Source organism: Rhinopithecus roxellana, chromosome 3 (genome assembly GCF_007565055.1).
Source record: "Rhinopithecus roxellana isolate Shanxi Qingling chromosome 3, ASM756505v1, whole genome shotgun sequence".
Lineage (NCBI taxonomy): Eukaryota > Metazoa > Chordata > Mammalia > Primates > Cercopithecidae > Rhinopithecus > Rhinopithecus roxellana.
Genome location: NC_044551.1, coordinates 93558750 through 93577150, shown reverse-complemented (window position 1 = coordinate 93577150; position 18401 = coordinate 93558750). Strand labels below are relative to the sequence as shown.

The window sequence follows — 18401 nt, the reverse complement described above, 5'->3', positions numbered from 1 at the left end:
TGACCTCAGGTGATCCACCCACCTTGGCCTACCAAACTGCTAGGATTACAGGTGTGAGCCACCACGCCCGGCCTAGGGCCCATTTTTATGACCTTGTTTAACCTTAATTATGTCTTTAAAGGCCCCATCTCCAAATACAGGCGCACTGGGAGTTACAGCTTCAACATATGAATTGGGAGGGGAACATGATTCTATTAATAACACCTGTATATGATGCTGTGTCTGACAACTCAATTCCATCTTTGACTTGTTCTAAACATTCTTCACTTTAGTCGGGCCTGACCACCAAAATCCATACCACTGAAGAAGCTGTGAAATCTTTCCTCAGTTTTTTCCCTCCCAGCAGTTCTCTATCTAGCTTCTTGGAGTCTTGTTCTACTCTCAAGAATCCATGACCTCATCAAGTTACTCAAGGCTCAAGGGGGATTTATTTTATTTATTTATTTATTTTTGAGATGAAGTCTCACTGTGTCATCCAGGCTGGAGTACAGTGGAACGATCTTGCCTCACTGCAACCTCCAACTCCCGTGTTCAAGCAATTCTCCTGCCTCAGTCTCCCGAGTAGCTGGGGTTATAGGTGCACATACCACACCCAACTAATTTTTGTAGTTTTAGTAGAGAGGGGGTTTTGCCATGTTGGCCAGGCTGGTCTCGAACTCCTAACCTCAGGTGATCCACCCAACTCAGCCTCCCAAAGTGTGGCGATTATAGGTGTGAGCCACTGCACCCGGCCTCAAGGGGCATTTCTATATAAACTTCTGGATTTCCCTCTCTATGACTCTTTCTTTTCCAGCACTGTCTCTTCCACATCAAAGACACTTTAATAAACCCAGATTTAATCCTTGCCTTCTCTGTTCAGTGGAAATCCAGATCTTGCTTGTACCACACCCCAGAAAATGTACCTAGGGAGAAAGGCAGTACAAAAGTGGAGTGACTTTTGAATGCTTTGTCTCTCCAGAATAGCTCAAGAATAGCAGCCTTACATTGGCTGCTGTCAGATGTTTGTGACTTGTTTTTATTTATTTTGTACATAATATAATATATTTTATAGATATTGTAAAGACTGTTTTTGTTGCATCTTGCAATTTTTATTGTACACATGTTATTTATCATTTATGTTAAAATAATTCAACTTTCTCAAGTAGATTTATTTTGAAGTAGTGCAGATTAAATTATGCATAGGAAGATTTTCTTTTTATAGTTATTGATTTCTGGCTTAATGACACTGTTCTCTGAGAATATTCTCCGAATGAATACAATCATTTCACGCTTGTGACTTGCTTTACAATCCAGCACATGGCTGATTTTGTCAAATGTTACATGTAGATTGATACAATTTTATATGTGATGGATCAAATAAAACTTGTTACTAAATTAATTTGCCATATTTTTAAGTTCTAGGATTCCCAGTGAATTCATTCTTCTCACAGTTTTCAATTCTTGGGTGAATTTCTCCATCTTTTCCTTTCCATTTTTTTTTCTTTTTCATCTTTTCTACAGTCCTATATTCTGTTGAACATATTGATAATTATCATTCTAGATATTTTGTCTGCTAATTCTAGTATGTAGATCACTCATGGGTCTTTTCCAATTCTACATTTGTTAATTGTTTTTTGGTCATTTGCTCCTAACTCTGAATAACAGATTTTACTGAAGGCTGGACAATGAATATTTAAAAATTTCAGAGGTTTGCCTAAAAGGTTTCACCCCTTCCTCTGCTAGGCAGACAGATCACCTGGTAACCACTATTCCAATGAGCAACTTCACTGAATTGGAGAGGAATTACAGTATTGTTACATTGTATTCCACCTCTGTTTTCTCTAGCTCTCAGGGTGCAACACTCTAGGAGTTTTAACTGATAACTTGAAATATCTTCCAAGGTGGGCCTGGTCCTGGATGTGAATGCTTTTTTTCTCTGCACAGCAAGACTGTTAAAATTGTATCTGATTTTCAGAGGCTTTTTGTTTAGCTCTTTAGTCCTGTGCAGCTTTATAAGTTATCAAAAGTTTTGAAGGGAATACCAGCCATGTTCTCTGATCCTTTCTTCTTACCGGGATCTTGATCCCTTGGGCTTCAGTTTAAAGCCCTGTAAGCTAACAAAGACTCTGCTGATATCTCTGTCTCAAACAGTGGCCCCTACCCAGGAAAAGCCTCAGAACCCAACCTCTTTCACTGTATCCAGAACTGGCGGAAGTTATCAGGGAAAAAGCAGACATACCACATTAGCTCAGCGTCCACATTCTTGCCTGTCTGGAATCTCGGCTCCTCCGTTCCTTTTTGCTTCATCTGGTTTCTGATACATAAGATAAATATTTTTGTTTTTCATTCAAAAATTCTAATTATTCTTACCAGAGGCATGGAGGTCCCATAAGCTGTTTCATCCTACTCAGAAATAGATATAATTGGAGTGTTTTTCTTTTCAAACAATTTGAGAAAACAACCTTCATTGAACCTTTATTTACCTCTGGAGATGTCATGTGATAACAGTCAAAATGTATAAAATTGAAAATTCATTATATAAAGAATAATCTAACCTTAGAAAAGCTTGCAAAATGGAATGGGAAAGTATAGGAATATAATTTTAAGTAAACAAGAGGATAGGCATTTGTATACTCTATTTTTTCTGGATGGTGGAATTATGATGTTTTTCATAATGTTCTGATTTTCAAAACTTTTTAAATGAGAACTTGTTACTTCTCTAATAAGCAAAAATAAATGTTTAACAAAATATTTACACAAACATACTCTTACATGAAATGCTCAATTATTTGAAAAATTTATTAAGTTCCTATTCCTAACAATATACATGTTTCATCTTTGCAGAATTGTAAGGAAAATGATTTTTTCAAATAATTGAACATTTCATGTTAGAGTATATTTGTGTAAATATTTTGTGAAACATTTATTTTTGCTTATTGTAGAAGTATAATATACTTCACAAATAGAAAATCTAACTGCTCACATACATATTTTATGTACATAGACACAATCTCAGAGAATATGGAAAATAATGTTAAATAACACTATTATCAACATATAAACTAAAGCAACACATTGTATGGAGTAGAGAAAGCATATAAATATATAGACATGATGAAATATGACAAAAAGTGATGTATTTTCGAATTCCTAAAAATTCAGTGAAAGCATGAAACACAACCAGTTTACACAATGGAGATCCCCGTAAACTCTCATGATTAGTCTGCATGATATAATTACCTGCATGTGGGAGAAATTTAGTTAATGCTTATTTGAAACAAATGAATATGAAAAAGCTCACTGGCAAAATGGTATCTTCTAGGTGTCTTGATGACTGAATAAGATATGCGCAATCAGATAATAAGTGTGTTTTGATATAGCAAGCCGACGAAAACAGTAGAGGTGAAAGGGATATTGTAATGTCATGACTCATGTTCGCCATCATTTACTAATTGCTCACTATTTGCCAGGCGTAGAGCCATTTGCTTATCATAGACTGATTCATTCATTTAATTTTCACAACAAAGCAAGAGGCAAGATTTGGCTTATTTATGGGTAATAAAATGAGAGCATCAAGGATTTCATTTTAATGAGTAAATTGATTTCAGAACGTGTATTCTGTACAACCTTGAGAGTAACACTGGAGCAGGTAGAAAACATTAAGGAGAACAAAGACTGAAAATGGGGTATTTCATTTTGGGAGATAGTATAAAAATCATTGAGGTGGACTCATTGTGCAATGCTTTGAATGTGAATGTATTGGTCAGTGACAATAAAAACCTCATCTTATATTATTCCTTCATTTATCTTCTAATACATATGATTTCAGACCATATTGATTTACTCACTTTGTTGAAAAAATTTTTTAATTTTTGGAGAAAATATATTGTGGGGGAAATACTTAAAATAATAACAGCTATAGTGAGCAGAGGGGAGACACTACAGATAACATATATTTCAATTTGAGTTTGAATTTGGTGCAGGTAACAGAATACAACCACCACAGCTTAATCCAATGATTCAGCTTTCCTCCCATAACAGGAAGGCAATACACTGAGGCACATAGACAATTAGGAAGAAATGAGGACATTTGTGTCCCTCATTTCAGCTTCTGGTGGTGATTACCTCTTTGCAGTGCTTCAATTTCTGCTACCCCCAAAAACCCCAATTTATAATTAAACTCCAGGAGGATAAGAAATTTGTCATCTTCTCTATCGTTTGCTACTAATTCTCCAAATTTTGGCCAATACTCAACCACATTGGATGGATGCTCAATAAACATTTGTTGAATGAATGAATAACACCGTCATAGGAGTTGCAGCAATAATAAAAGGCAATTTGAGTGCATACGTGAAGTTTGCAATCAAATAGTGAAATGACCCACACGTTGATCTTAACTACTTCGTTTAAATTAGTTACTACTTTACAGTCTTCAAAAACATAGAGACACTTTCAGGTAACAAATATCATATCTTTTATGATTGAGAGCAAACAGTGTGTATTAGCCTCCCAAATATACATACACATGTACTCATGATGTCACTATTGGCTTACTATTTCAGGTAATTTGCTTTAAAATTTAAATTATGAATTTAAATAAGTATCATTACTCTCCCTATTTAAATACTGAACGGCAACAATAATCACTCACCTGATTTCATTTCCCAATTTGAAAATTTCTCAATTGTTTATCAATGGGTAATTCACTTAAAAAATTACAAAAATATTATCTTCTATTTGAATCTCAATAGCAACAAACAATGCCCTATTGAAACAGCTGTGACTTAAATGAGAATGTCATTCTCCTAAAATGGACATACTTTCAATTACAAAATAAGACACATACATTTATAAAAATTATTTTGAATTATTAGATTTTATTTCTAAAATTAAGTTACACTTCCATACAAAAATATGTTTGCTTCAAATTTTGAAAAGTGATTTGAAAAATCGAGATATAGCACTTAGCATTTCCCTATATGTGATTTCTGTATCACATAACTCTATTAATGCATAGACAGAAGAAATACAATGAAGTTTTTTCACTAAGTGTTGAGTACTGTAATTTGAAAATAATAAACTAATAATGTTCTGGTCTCATAGTGAATTTGAGGATTCAGAATATTCCTTTATATAGGAACTATCAGAAGCAGGAGGCAAAAGATGGCAGCAGTGAGTCGTTCCAAGATCTAACATTATACATGTTCATTTTGCTTTATTTTTCAGTATTATCTAATTGTGAATTGAATAATATCTTAAGTTACAAATTATTCTAGAATAATAAAAATCATAAATGTTTCAATGAAATGGGGCACTGAGCAAATTAAATCAAAGCAATCCAGGACATTGGACATTACCACTCTGCTTCCTAAATAACCACATCACACCAGCCCCAGCCCCAACAGTGTCTGTAGGGACTGCCTGCAGGTCATTTCCCAGACACACAAGTAGTTGATAGAATTTGTCATTGCTCATCTCAAAAATAACTAAACGTTAGAAAATTACTTTCTTTACTTAGATCACTACTAGGCATAAAAGATACATATATTACCGTGGATAGCGTCTATACATCTACCTCCATTTTAATCTAAAGAGTAACTGATGTCCCCTCATCTCCCTTCCCACCTCCCCACTGACTTCTTCAGTTAGAAGATGCAACGGGAAAACCAAACAATAGCAGACTGACAGAAGCTCAGGTGAGAACTAAGAACATCTCTTGAAATATAATGTAGTCTAATGGATATGGTGCTGCTAATTTGTCTTGTACCAAGTACTCAGTGTAATTGAACTGCCTTTCTGAGAACTAAGATAAAAATTACAGTTAAACGTGTGCTGAAAAAAAAAAAAAAGGTCTTTCACGTCTTCCCTCACAGGACTCAGGATATTTTAATAACGAACTGGCTTTAACACACTTGGAGTCAGCTTGGAGAACTGTTTTTGCAAGTGAGACCAAGCCTGTGTGTGCATGTCCACATCGGGGTAGGAGGAATAAAAGCGAACATTTGTACTGTTGTCAGTAGTCTATGCTTAATCTGCTCCTCCTAGCAATTGTTACCTATTTAACCTCTGTATGACTTTTCTCCTTTACTCTTCCATTTATATTTCAACTTACTCCCAAGTATAATAAAGAATAGACTTGAATATTCAAATCATTTAAGTTTGTTGGATAATCTTTTCCAACACAAAATAGAAGCACAATGTTACTGATAATCATAAGCACCAAATCCCTCTTATAACAATTTCCTGCATTCTGTCATGCTTATTTGCGTTTCCGAAACAAGCTCTGCGGAGGGGTGGGGTGGAGGAGATCACAACCTCAGACAGTCTGCGGTGTTCAGGGTCATGCTTGTGGCATAATTAGGAGGAACATTCGCCCTGGCCCCTGGGCAGGCTGTGCTCTGCTTGGCTTGGCTTGTGAATGCAGCACGAGTGAGCCCCCTCCTGACTCCTGAGTCAGAGGGACAGGGTCGAAGGCCCAGAGGTCTTCCTTGGCACATGATTTGGGTTTCGTTTTTCAACAAGACTTTGAATACGGTGATTCCACTTGCTGTGTTTCACAGCAGGATACGCATGGAGAAGTCCCGATGAGGTCAAGGAGCAGTCAAGCCAGGAGGTGATATGGAAAACCGATCTGAACTTGAAGAAGGCAATGCGAGATGCATTGGAAAACTGTGGGGGAAGGATTAGGGGAGTGGTTCACTTTTGCCCAGGAAAGAAGGAAGAAAAGGAGGAAGAGAAGGTGCCAGAGGTGCAGCAGAAGAGGCCAAGAGAGGAGGACAAGGTGGCACAAGAGGGGGAGGAGAGAGAACTTAATCTGTTCAAGTTTCAAACTGGGCAAGGGTCTTTCTTGCAGGAAGTTTACAGACATTCCAGATTCAAATCTAAAGTGATTTTGCCTAAGGAGAAACTCTCACTACCCATCAAAAACATGCCATCTGAACAGGGAAGGTGATGGCAAGATTGGGCAGGTGCTGTGGAGAAGACCTCTGCTGGATGTCGTGCCTTTTTAGCTCTGCAATCACAGGATCTGCAAGAGCATCCACCTGCGCCCAGCAGCACATTCCGCCCGCCTCCCTTTCCCAACCCACCTGGCCACTGTAGGACCCCTCGCACCCCTGGCCCTTTGTTACAGGCTGACATCTGCCCCAGCAGAGTCAACTGTCAGCGCCTTGCACGTGAATGAGGGAAGCGGTGTAACCTGGGGTTCCATCCCTTCCCGGGTCCCTTCCAGCTTTCGCCTAGCTCCGGAGCATCCAACCATCTCAGGTCCAGGGCGTGCGTTCCCAAGGATGCTCGGCCCTCTCCCAACCCGCGGCCTCCTCCCCTCTCTCCCGCGGCTGCCGCTGCTGCCGCGAAAACCAGGAGAACTGGAATGCGCGCGGCGAAGCGCCGCTCTCGCGGCGGCACTGGGCATGCTCCGCACCCGGGGCCGGTTTCGGCGGCGGGGCGGACGCTCCCTCACTAGCCGGGCGCCCGGGCCAGCCGCCGAGGCTTAGGTGGAGGCTGAGGCTGCCGCGCGCCGCGGGAGGAGCCTCGCCCTCGGCGGCGGCGGCGGCACAGGTGGCGCGGGCCGCGCGCGGGGCGCAGCTCGGGAGCGCTCGGCGCCTGGCGCCGCAGCGGCCCCAGGCTCGCGCCCGCAGCTACAGCCGGCCGAGCGGAGCGGCGGGCGCGGCGGCTACTCTCGCAGCCCGGCCGGCTGGCGGCGGCGCCCGGAGTCCTGAGGAGCCCGGAGGAGCCCGCGGAGCTCGCGGAGCCGGGCAGGGGGCGCTGCGCTCGCAGCGCTCGGAGGGGCCGCCGGGCCGGGCGCAGCGCACTCGCGTCGGGAGCCGCCTCTCGCCCGCGGCGCTCGCCCCTGCCACCCGCCAGCATCCCTTGTCCCGCGGCCGCGCTCAGACAACAAAAGCGGAAGATGCTGCAGTTGGGCAAGGTCAGGACCTTGCCCTGAAGCCGGGCGGCGCCGCGTACGCCTCTCCCCGGACTGAGGAGCTGTCGCCCGCGGCGGGTGCATGTTTGCGAGGAAGCCGCCGGGCGCCGCGCCGTTGGGTGAGTTGCGGGGCTGGGCGGCCGCGGCCGGGCAGAGCCTCTTCCCGGCGCCGTCCTCCTCCTCCTGCCGCCGGTGGGGGTGGTCCCGGGCTCCCGGCCGGCGGGCGGGCGGCGGCGGCGGCGGCTGCTGCGGGGGTCCTGCCTGCCTCGGGGAGGACCGCGATCGCGCCAGGTCCCCCTCGGAAGCCGCTGTGCCTGGAAGGGGGTCCGGGGTTAGTGCCTTTCTTGGAGCTGTTACCAAGTGGCTGCCCTGCGTGCTCCCCCTCCCTGCCACCCATCTCCCCGGGAGGAAGCGTATTTAGGGCAACACCGACAATGCTGCTCCCCGCCACCCAGAGAACATACCCGGTGCATTCATGACGTCCCTAATATACGGGAGGAGACGGGGTGGGGGTGGGGAGGACTTCCCTCCAGTCTTTTGCCCTTATGTTCAATGTCATTACGATGTTTGGCTAGAACAAAATGGAAAGACTTAGTCATATGCGTCCATGGCCATGTCTTCAGGCTCCCGCGGCTTGCCAGACCCAGAGCCCCCTTGGTCTATATTTAGCGGCTTCCGAGCAAGCCTTTGCAGCCGGCTTCACAGGTTTCGGGGGCTTCTGCGTGCTGACAATAGACAGCCAGGCTCCGGAAAGCGCCGCCTGAAAGCCAGGTTTGGAAGGCTGTGCGTGTGTATGGGAGATAAGCGATGCGAAATTGGGGTGATCCGTAATTAATGGCTGAAAGCGAAGCTGCTTTTTTCTTTTTTCCCGACCCTCATCTTATTCTGGTGTGTAATGTGTTTTCTTCTATTGCCACTCGGCAGGTTTGAGCCTCTACGTTCAGAATTAAGTCACTAGAAAGGTGATGCAGCCTTCCTGGTGTGTGTGGTAGGAAAACAGACTTGGGAATTTTTGGGGGTGTGTGTGTGTGTGTGTCTGTGTGTGTGTGTATGTGTCACAAAGAACAGTTACTTCCAAAATGCCCAAAGTTGTATTTTGCTGTAACCGTAGGGGTATGAAGGGTGTGGGAGATGAGAGAGAGAGGGGCAGGTTGTGTGTGGTTCCAAGGTGTTTTTTTCTTTTCTTGTGTGCCTCATTTGAGCTTATCTGGTTTGCCTTAGCTCTGGAAGGTGTTATTAAGATGTATTTTTACTGTGCTCAAGCAAATATGTTTATTTAGAGAACAGAGAATGTTATAAGCATAGTATTAGGCCTGACAGGTGTAAATTTTCACTTTTAAGAACTATGTGACCAATATTTAAGAGGCTTGGGGTTTTCTGCAGTGACTTCCATGAAAATAGGGAGGTGCTGAAACTCCCTAGGAGTTATCTCATTGTGCATACTTCATCAGGGGCTGAAGCTACCGAGGGGAGTCCAGCTCGTCTCTGCTGCTGGTCGTTCACCTACATAATGACAAGGCTTCGGGGCTGCACCACTTCTAAAATCCCATGGAGAAGTGTTTGCTGTGACTCATATCAAGTTATGGCGGTGAACCTGTGCATTATTTTGGGGATTTGTGCTACGAGAAGTGTGACATATAGGGGCGAGTATCCTCAGATATGAACTAGATGCTTTAAACTGCCCTCAGCTCTCTTTTATTAACATATCGTTGCCATACGCAGAATCTGTTCCTACTGTTGTTGGGGAAAAATGTTAAGTGGTATCCTTACTGATCTGAGGGTTACAAGGGCTCAGGGCTTGAAGGAAGACGATTACATTCCAAGTTAAGTGTTGAAATTTGGGAGGCCTTTGATTATACTCATCACAAGTCAGTGTTGCAGAAGGACTGACAAGGTCTATACGGCTCAAGTTAATTGAATACTGCGATTAGTTTTTAGCAATATTGCCTTAGTTTCACCTTATTCACATTCAGGGAACTTTCTGAAAGCACTTTGAACACACGGTTGTGCCCATTGCATTGTTTTAATATAAAATTTCTTTCAAAAAGGAAGCAATAGATGAAGTAGCATACATTTCTCATTTCCTTTTATTTTTCCTTTTGAGCCTAGTGTTTTAGTCTTAAACATGATTCTTAAAGGACTAGTTAGTATTGCTCTTTGCCTGTGTGTGCACCCAGAGCGGCCGCTGGGCATGAAAAACTACATGTACTGTATATGTGGGTTTTATGTTATATTGTGGATTGCAAATGATATTACCTGATTGAATGGCAATTGTAGTAAGTACATGAGGTTGTTGCTCTAATAAAATTGTCATAGTCTTAGGAGTTATTTAATTTGGTGTACGTTTGTGTCGTTGTATAACCCAATCATTATAGGTGTCACTAATGTTTTCATTGTTTGTAATAAAAGTCATGCACTGTCAAATTACAGTATTTCTATCCACTTTACATCTTTCACAATAGAATACAAGCCAGTTCTTTCTCCCGGTGAAATTGTTCATCAGAGACAAAAATGAAATTCAAATATTAGTTTGCAAATGCAATTTATAGTTTTGTTAAATAATGTCTAAGGATAATACTGCTTTCATAATGGCTTGTAAAATTAAAAATGAAGTTATAATATTCTCAAATATAATATTACTTTGGTATTTAGTTGAATATGCAGTGCATTTGCAGAAAATGTTACAGAACTTGCTGTTTTCCATTTTATCTTATCAAACTTCTTTTTTGTGTGGTATACATTTATGTGGGCTTGTTGAAGGGGTTTTCAGAGTAATTTCATCAGGTTGTCTTTAAGAAAATATTAAAATTACATTTGAAATAATGTATTGTAATTTGTCCATCAGGTCAGTACACTGTGTATGGACTAGTGTATACAGTTGTAACGAGTCAATTGAATTAAAATAGAAACTGTGACATTTTGAACTTCCAGTGTTTTTTTCTTTATGATTAGCCACAGAAAATGGGAACACCCATTTTTGTTTTCCCTCTGTGTGAACATTATTTTCACTTCCTTAGGGGGAAATCCTTGATGCTGGTCTCACTCTTCCTAACAGAGTTTTCATTTTTAAAATACTTAATGTAGTTGGGAGTACGTCAACTTGGATGTCATAATTCAGGCAATGAACAAAAACGAAGCATGGACTGCCAGTCATTTTCAAGTCCAGTACTTCAGCTGAAGGTGTGGCTCTTTCCTGGGTGATTTACAAGTCAAATACACCGCCAAGCCAAATTCATTGTTGGCTTCCATGATGGTTTTCCTCATTCATCTTTTGAAGGTGTTCTCCTGGCCACAGTACTTTGATAGCTTTCTGGTGTGTGAGAAGTTAATTTGAGTGGGAACAGTTCATGATACTTGTTGCTAGCTTCAAGTTACCTGATTATATGCCAAAGCAACAGCTTTTTATATTAATATAAAATATTAAACTTGTCATCAGTAAATAGTTTCTATCACATTGTCTGCCAATCCATCCTACTGATTAACAAACTGCCTGGTTGGGTTTAATGAACTCAGTTATAGTCACAAACAGTACCTCCACACAGGGAACTCACAGAAATATTTTATCATACTGTGCTTTTTAGTCCATTAAATGTTAAGACTCATAACAAAAATCTGCAGTTATGACACCTCCAGTTGTTTATCTTTTGATCACATAGCAGTTAAGTGCAATTCTAAGCTCTGAATCATGGTTAATTGATTTGTAGGAAGTGCCTTAGCTGTGTTAGGATATCGATGTTGTACTCTGTATCCATTCGTTTTTGACAAATTGGAAATAATCATTAAATAAGTGAAACAATGCTTCCTAGAAACTTTCCATCTTAGATAAATTTTCACCTGTCTCTCTTGGCACATTACTTGCAAAATGAATTACATATATTGAAACTTATTTTATTAGGTTCCTATATATTATATATTACAATATTTTGTAATAAAGTTACACACACACACATGTTGTATGTCAGAGTCCAACTATTTCTCTAGAAATATATTTGTGATCTGAAATGACAATTATTGGAAAAATAAGTTTCCATAGTGAAATGCTGTCTTGCATTCTCCTTCTGGTGGGTACAGAGATGTGGAGAGAGCACTGGCTTTTGGTGGATTCCAGCCCTACCTCTTCTTAGCTGTGTATCCCTCACCATTTATGTGATCCTCAGTTGTTAACTCAGTTTCTTCAGCTGTAAAATGGGTACAATAAGACAGAATATCTTAAAAGATTTGTTTGAGGATAAAATGAGTAAGAGCATGGATAAGTGGCTTGTAAATTGTAAAATTCATGTAAACACAAGAAATCAATATATACATTTTAAGACAGGTACTAATATTTTATATATATATGATTAAATAGGTTATCTAGGTTACCATCCTCTCTAACAAAGGGTATTAAATGGCTATAATTTCCCTACCCCTACCCCTATTGTAATATTGCTTCATTATGCAGATTTGCATATAAAATATGCTAAACTTTCTGTTCTGAAACATACCAGCCCTTTATATATTAAAGTATTTAACAGTTAAGCTAAAAGAGAAGTAACTTATGTCTCCCAACACCATTATTAAAAAAGATTCTAATCTAGTAGAAATTATAAAACTTTGATATTCTCTATTAGTGTTATATTAGTCTCCTGATTAAGATCAAATTTTCTACAAAGATTAATGTTGTACAAAGACTGTCATAGACAGTTTAATAAGCATCACTCTCTGTGAGGTCAGATATTACACATCTGCTCTGTTTAGAACCACAGAGCATGAATCTCAACTTAATGTCATATTATGACAGAGAAAAAAGAAACCTTAAACAGTGAATGTATTACATAAAGGGAAGACCGCCTCCCCAATTAAACTAAAATGCTTGAAGAGAAATAAAAAGAATGTGAATTGGTACCTCTTTGAAAATAGATGGTCATTTTCGCTTTTGTTTCACTCTTAAGAGCTGCAGTGAAGACAAAACAGTGCCCAGCTCTTCCAGGTTTGAAGATGCCCAGGTCCTTGGGATGATCAAACCCAGAGGGGCTTGATTTAAAACTGTGATCTTCAGCAACATAATTTTTAGGATAATCACGATTCAGTGTATCTTGGAATCTGTTTCAGAATGTGACCTGTATAACGGGGGACAAATTTATCTTCACTCAGAAAAACATTTTGACAATAAATGTAGTTATTTGTATTCAAAGTTATGTGTTGTTGTGGGAACTGCCAATTATAAGTTACCAGAGCAAAATACATGTTACTATAAAAGACCTTAGTGGTTTGTTTGTTTGTTTTTGGATAAAAGTAAGCAGGTGAGCCAATTATATTTGGTTAAATAAATATATGTAACATTTCTACAAGGTTTGAATGATACAGAAATGTTACTGAATAGGATGTTTACTTTATAACACTAGATGATGGGGGAACAATTAATTCAATCATTGATATTAGAAAATACACTTCTCTTGCCTAGGTAAGGACCAGAGTTTTCTCATCGGTAACATTTTTGGTTTGACACATGTGATTATCGCAACTGTCATTAGAAATTTTGTCCAGTAGATATGTATAAAGAAAACTGCATTTTGTGCATGTTTTATGCAGTTTGTTCTTTTGGTTTAGGAACCTCCTTATAATGTAAAAATACTTTATTGTATTATCTCTTTGCATTTAAATATGCAATAACATAAACCACAGGTATATATTTACTTTAAGAGTTATAAAATGTGCAGGAATGTGGGTTGTTGGTGTCTTTAAGGAATCAAATAAATATCTAGCTTTCCTCCTCCCCACTCCCCATCTGAGCAAGTTGGGATATTGGAAGGGAAAAATATAAATAAGTGACTGCCATGGGCAAAAATATCAGTTTTGATTAGACATAGCTTGATGTGGCAGTTGAATGACATCCCAGGTCGTCGGCCTTCTTTCCCTCCTCCCTCCCCACAGGGACAGAGCTTTTTCTGAGCTGGCAGAGCCAAGCCTCGCTCTCTGCAGGGAAGATGATCTCCAGAGGAAGAGAGAAGAAGCAAGGCAAGCTGCTCCTTTATTCTTCCGAGGCAGAGAAAGTGAAAAGCTGGAGAGAGGCCAGCAGTGTTACATTAATGAAGTTCCCTTCGCCTGGAAGGAAATATCAGAATAGAGAAGAAGTGTTCCCCATTGGCATGGTTTATAAAGAATTCTAGTTGATAGAATTCTGGATATAGTAGCTTTCACAGTGCTTTGCTTGGTAGTTGAGCTCTTTAAATATTTCATGGTATTTTGACACCACATCAAGAATTATCAAGGTAGTGTCTAATGCCCTGGTTGATTTATAGCAAGTATGGTCTATGAAATTCAGATTTATGTATAGCCAACTTTAAAATAACTTACCCTTGACATTCTTCCCCTATTTCTCATGTTATTCTTTAACTGCCAATAATTGGATCACTTTGTAAGTGGTGAGAATTAGACATAAAAAAGATGACGTCAAAATCTGACTTCCCAAACCATATATAAGTGATCCAGGCTAGCTGTTATTCACAGCTGTTTCTACCTCAGCGTAAATGATTAGATTTTGGTGGCTGTTTGATGTTTCGCAACTAGTAGGAGGAATCATGGACACAGTAAAGAAAGAAGAGAAAGATTGCATTTCTAAATAGATATGATTTGACTCTAAGCATGACTACTCAACCTAAAAATGCTCACTTTTAAAAATAAATTTTATTCTCTATCACATATTTTATTTGGACTTTCAAATATTAGAGTAATATAGCAGTCATTACCTTCAACAGTATAGAATGATGTAATTTCCAGAAAGAGCAACCTTTTTGGTAGCTCCAAATGTAAAAGAGCCACAGTTCAATCTCTCATCTCTAACACAGTCTTCACTGGTGTGGAGCCTTGTTCTTGGGGTCATGGAGAAACTGAATAAGGAGGAAGAGGAATCCTCCAGAAAGACAGAGAAGTGTTATATAAAAAGTCTCAGAGACAGTAAAAATTATCTCATTAACCCGGGACATGGAAGGTTGATGCAGAAAGGCTGGGGCTTGTAGCATCTGGATCGGATTATTTGTGTTGCTTAACTTGGGTTGAAAAAGAGTAATGTTAAATTCATAGCAGGTGCATAGATATATTATGGCACCTCTAGCCAAAGATATACGCAATTATGAATTACGTTTTCAGAGTAGCTAATTATATGAGAACTGTTCATAATACTAAAGCTAAGAAGATAATCAAGGCAAATAACTATATTGAATGTGATACCCAGCACACATACCCACTCACAAATGTGAGAACACAGTGTTTATGTCAGGGTTTCAAGAGTTGTATTCTTTATATGTTACTTTTCCACTAAATATATCACATATATATAACATTATGCAGAAGAAAAGCATGCCTTTCCATTCTTGAAAAGAATAGTATATATTTATTTTGGAGTGAAGTTCATTAATTAGCTGAATGCATGACTTAAAGTTAACAAAGGTCGTTCATCATGGAATGTAGATTACACAGATTTTGTTCAGCCATACTTATGTTTTCTCTTCTTTAAGTTTGAGATTTGTTTGTTTTCAAAAGTAATGCATGCTCATTGAAAATTCAAAAATACAGAAATGATTAAAAGAAGTTAAAATTCATGCATGGTTGCAAGCCCCAGAAATGACTGTATTTTTAGCAGAAATGTCAAGCGATACACATTTTTAAATTTAGAAAAAATTGTTCATACTCTGTTTAGTTACCTATTAACATCTCATATAATTAGCATTTTTAGTGTTTTTTTTCCATAGCTTTATGTAACATTATTTACTTACATCAGCCTTCGGAGATTGATGACATTTTCATTTTTGGTAGTTATATTTAATGCTGTAATTAAGATCCTAATAACTAAATAATCATCATCAGATTATTTACTCTAGATTACTTCCTAGAAATGTATGTTTTCAAGGTTGTTGATATATGTTGTTCATTTGTCTTCCAGAAAGATTATATAATTTATATTTCTCTCAGCAACGCAGGAGTGTGCCAATTTTCCCGTGATTTCAACAACACTGGGTGTTGTAATGAGAAAAAAAAACTTCCAGTTACATAGGGGAAATACTGTGTTTTCCTCTAATTCATTAGCTTCTCTATTAATATTTCTGAGGTTAAATATTTTATAATTTTGTTGTCCACATCTAATTTTTTGTGAATTATCTTTTTATATCTTATACACATTTCTCAATTTATCTATGTTCCTTTTTAAAAATTTATTTATATTGTTTGTCTATAGTAATTATGTCACTCTTTGTCATGTCTTAACAGCTTATATGTCATTTTATTTGTTCCTATTTTGGGAGCATAATTCTAAAGCTTGAAGTTAGACTTATTTGTCCTACAGGAGTTCTTCTTTGAGGAAACATTTTACTGCTTGCTGATTTCGTGTGTCTCAGTAGTAAATACAGCAGTGGAGCAAATGGTTGAGAAAATAGCTTCAAAGCTATACCCCAACTGACTGAGTTCATATCCCAACTTTATCATTTTCTTAGTGAGTGGAGAATTTACCACTAAGTGTCATTGTTAACACAGGGGAAACAATAATTCCTGTGTCTTCAGGTTGTTGTGAGGGTGAATTAAGAGAACATGGACTTTAAATACGTAGCAGAGTATGTGGTGTATTCATGATTACAACACACACTAGCTCTTTACGCTGTGAAATAATACAGATGCCAGATGCTTTTCTATAATTCTGGGCTTGCCTTTTCCCAGATGAGGCATAGTTACGCACCTGCATAGACTCCAGGACCACTGTGTGAAAAGGCAAGATGTTTGTGGCAGTCTGGGGCTCATGGGTGCAAGTGCTTTGTGTGTGGTTCTGGCAGTTTACTGTGTATTCTTCAGGGATGCCTCACTTCTCAAGTTCAAGTTCCTTGGGAAGAGTCAGGACACTGTTTTTAGGCAAACACATGATTTTCTACCTTCTCCCCCTGCTCCCAGGCACACATTCCTTCTCTCTGGTCACATAGGACCATGCTTCTCCCCAGCCTCACTCCATACTGGTAATCTGTCTTTTAAAATAATTGATCCACAAATCATTGGATAGTAGTAGGCATGTAACAAATAATTAATCATTTGGGGCAAAAATGGTTCCTGAACCAAGATTTCTTTGCTTGCTCTGGGTTGGTTTTGGGTACCAGACACTGCAGCACCCTGGAGGGACCATTGCCTTAGGATGCCGAGTTCTGGGATCTAAATCATGCTTGGCACTTGCCTTCTCTTGTGACTTTGCTTCTTTGCCTATTTTGTCATGTGTTCATTGGGATAACAACTCACAGGGCTTTGGTGGATGTGCTGTGATAATTTAGGTGAAAATGCTTTGTGAAGCTTAATCATAACGAACATTTAAGTATATTCTCTGGAACTTTTGGTGCACTTCAAAAATACAGTAATGGTGGGGGTAAGAGTTCGAGTCAAAAGATTTTCTTGCCTATAAAACTAAATCTCTGAATTTCATTACTAATATCGTTATAAAATGCCCACTTCCATAATGGCTGTAAAGATATTGCCACATTTCATGCTACTGTGTATTGCCTAAAGAATTCTCCTTTATCCATCCGTAGAAGTAATTCTTGTTATTTCTTCATACTGCTTCAAATATTTTAAGTTATACAAAATTGGCCCAAAAAGTTTCTTGTGTTTTTTTCTTGTGGCACAGATATTTGCTGCTTAAAGATGGGAGTTGAATGAAGCCCTGTTGTCCCTCAAGAGTGCAGTCTGTAGAAATGTCTCCAGAATATTATTTTCTGTGTTGGTGGACTGCCGAGTCTGGCACCTGTGAGGCTTTATCAGAACAGTTTTAGAAGTGTGAACCATAGATGGCTTCCAGTTTTTGAGCATATTTCCTTAAATACTTTGAACAAAATTGCACAGAATTCTTATCGCTCTAACTCTAGCCTGCCAATAGGAAGAAATCATGTGTAAGTTAAAGAAATCTAATTTATTCTCGATTCCCAAAACTTTCGAAGGAAGTAAAGAAGTCAAGTTAAACATTCCTCAATGAGTATGTTACTTAGTGAGTTACAAAGTTTTAGGTACTTGAGAGGGTATGCTAATCTTCGTTTTGCTGACTGCCTATAGCAATTTCAGATATGACCTCCTTTCCTTATAAATCAAAAGTCTTCTTTCAGCAGTTTAGCACAGGTTGTGTGATAAACTGTACCGTGACACCGTAATTCCTGTTGCCGCAGTTGAGGGGACTCATGGAGTGTACTTAGCTTGTACTTGTGGACATAGGAAAGAAGCAGACTGTCAGAGGATAGAACCAAGATGATGGCTGGAGGAAATTAATGTTCAGGCATCATCCTTCTTCCTCTGCAAATATAGGCGATGGATGTGGAAGGCTGAGGATGTTCTCATGAGATAGGAGCTGGGAGTCTGGTAACACCTAGTAAGTGCAGGAATTTCAAGAAGTGGGAAGGTGCAAGGTAGCTTAAACGTTTTAGAAACAAAACTATTATAATGGGCAAGTCCACTGTTTATTGATTTATGCATTCATTCAACAAACTGGACAAATTTAATT

General features: G+C 39.3%; 1 protein-coding gene across 3 annotated transcripts in view; it reads left to right on the top strand.

Moving 5' to 3' along the window:
• The first annotated feature begins 7398 nt into the window (after positions 1-7398).
• Positions 7399-18401, top strand: part of CTNND2 (catenin delta 2) — a 943187-nt gene continuing 932184 nt past the window's right edge. For 2 of the 3 annotated variants that reach the window (XM_010356592.2, XM_030927650.1), the window contains exon 1: positions 7399-8022. Coding sequence is in view for 2 of the 3 variants with exons in the window: in XM_030927650.1 (XP_030783510.1) it covers positions 7986-8022 (37 nt within the window). In the remaining variant the exon portion in view is untranslated. The remainder of the gene's footprint in view (positions 8023-18401) is intronic. The other variant, XM_030927649.1, reaches the window with a different exon arrangement.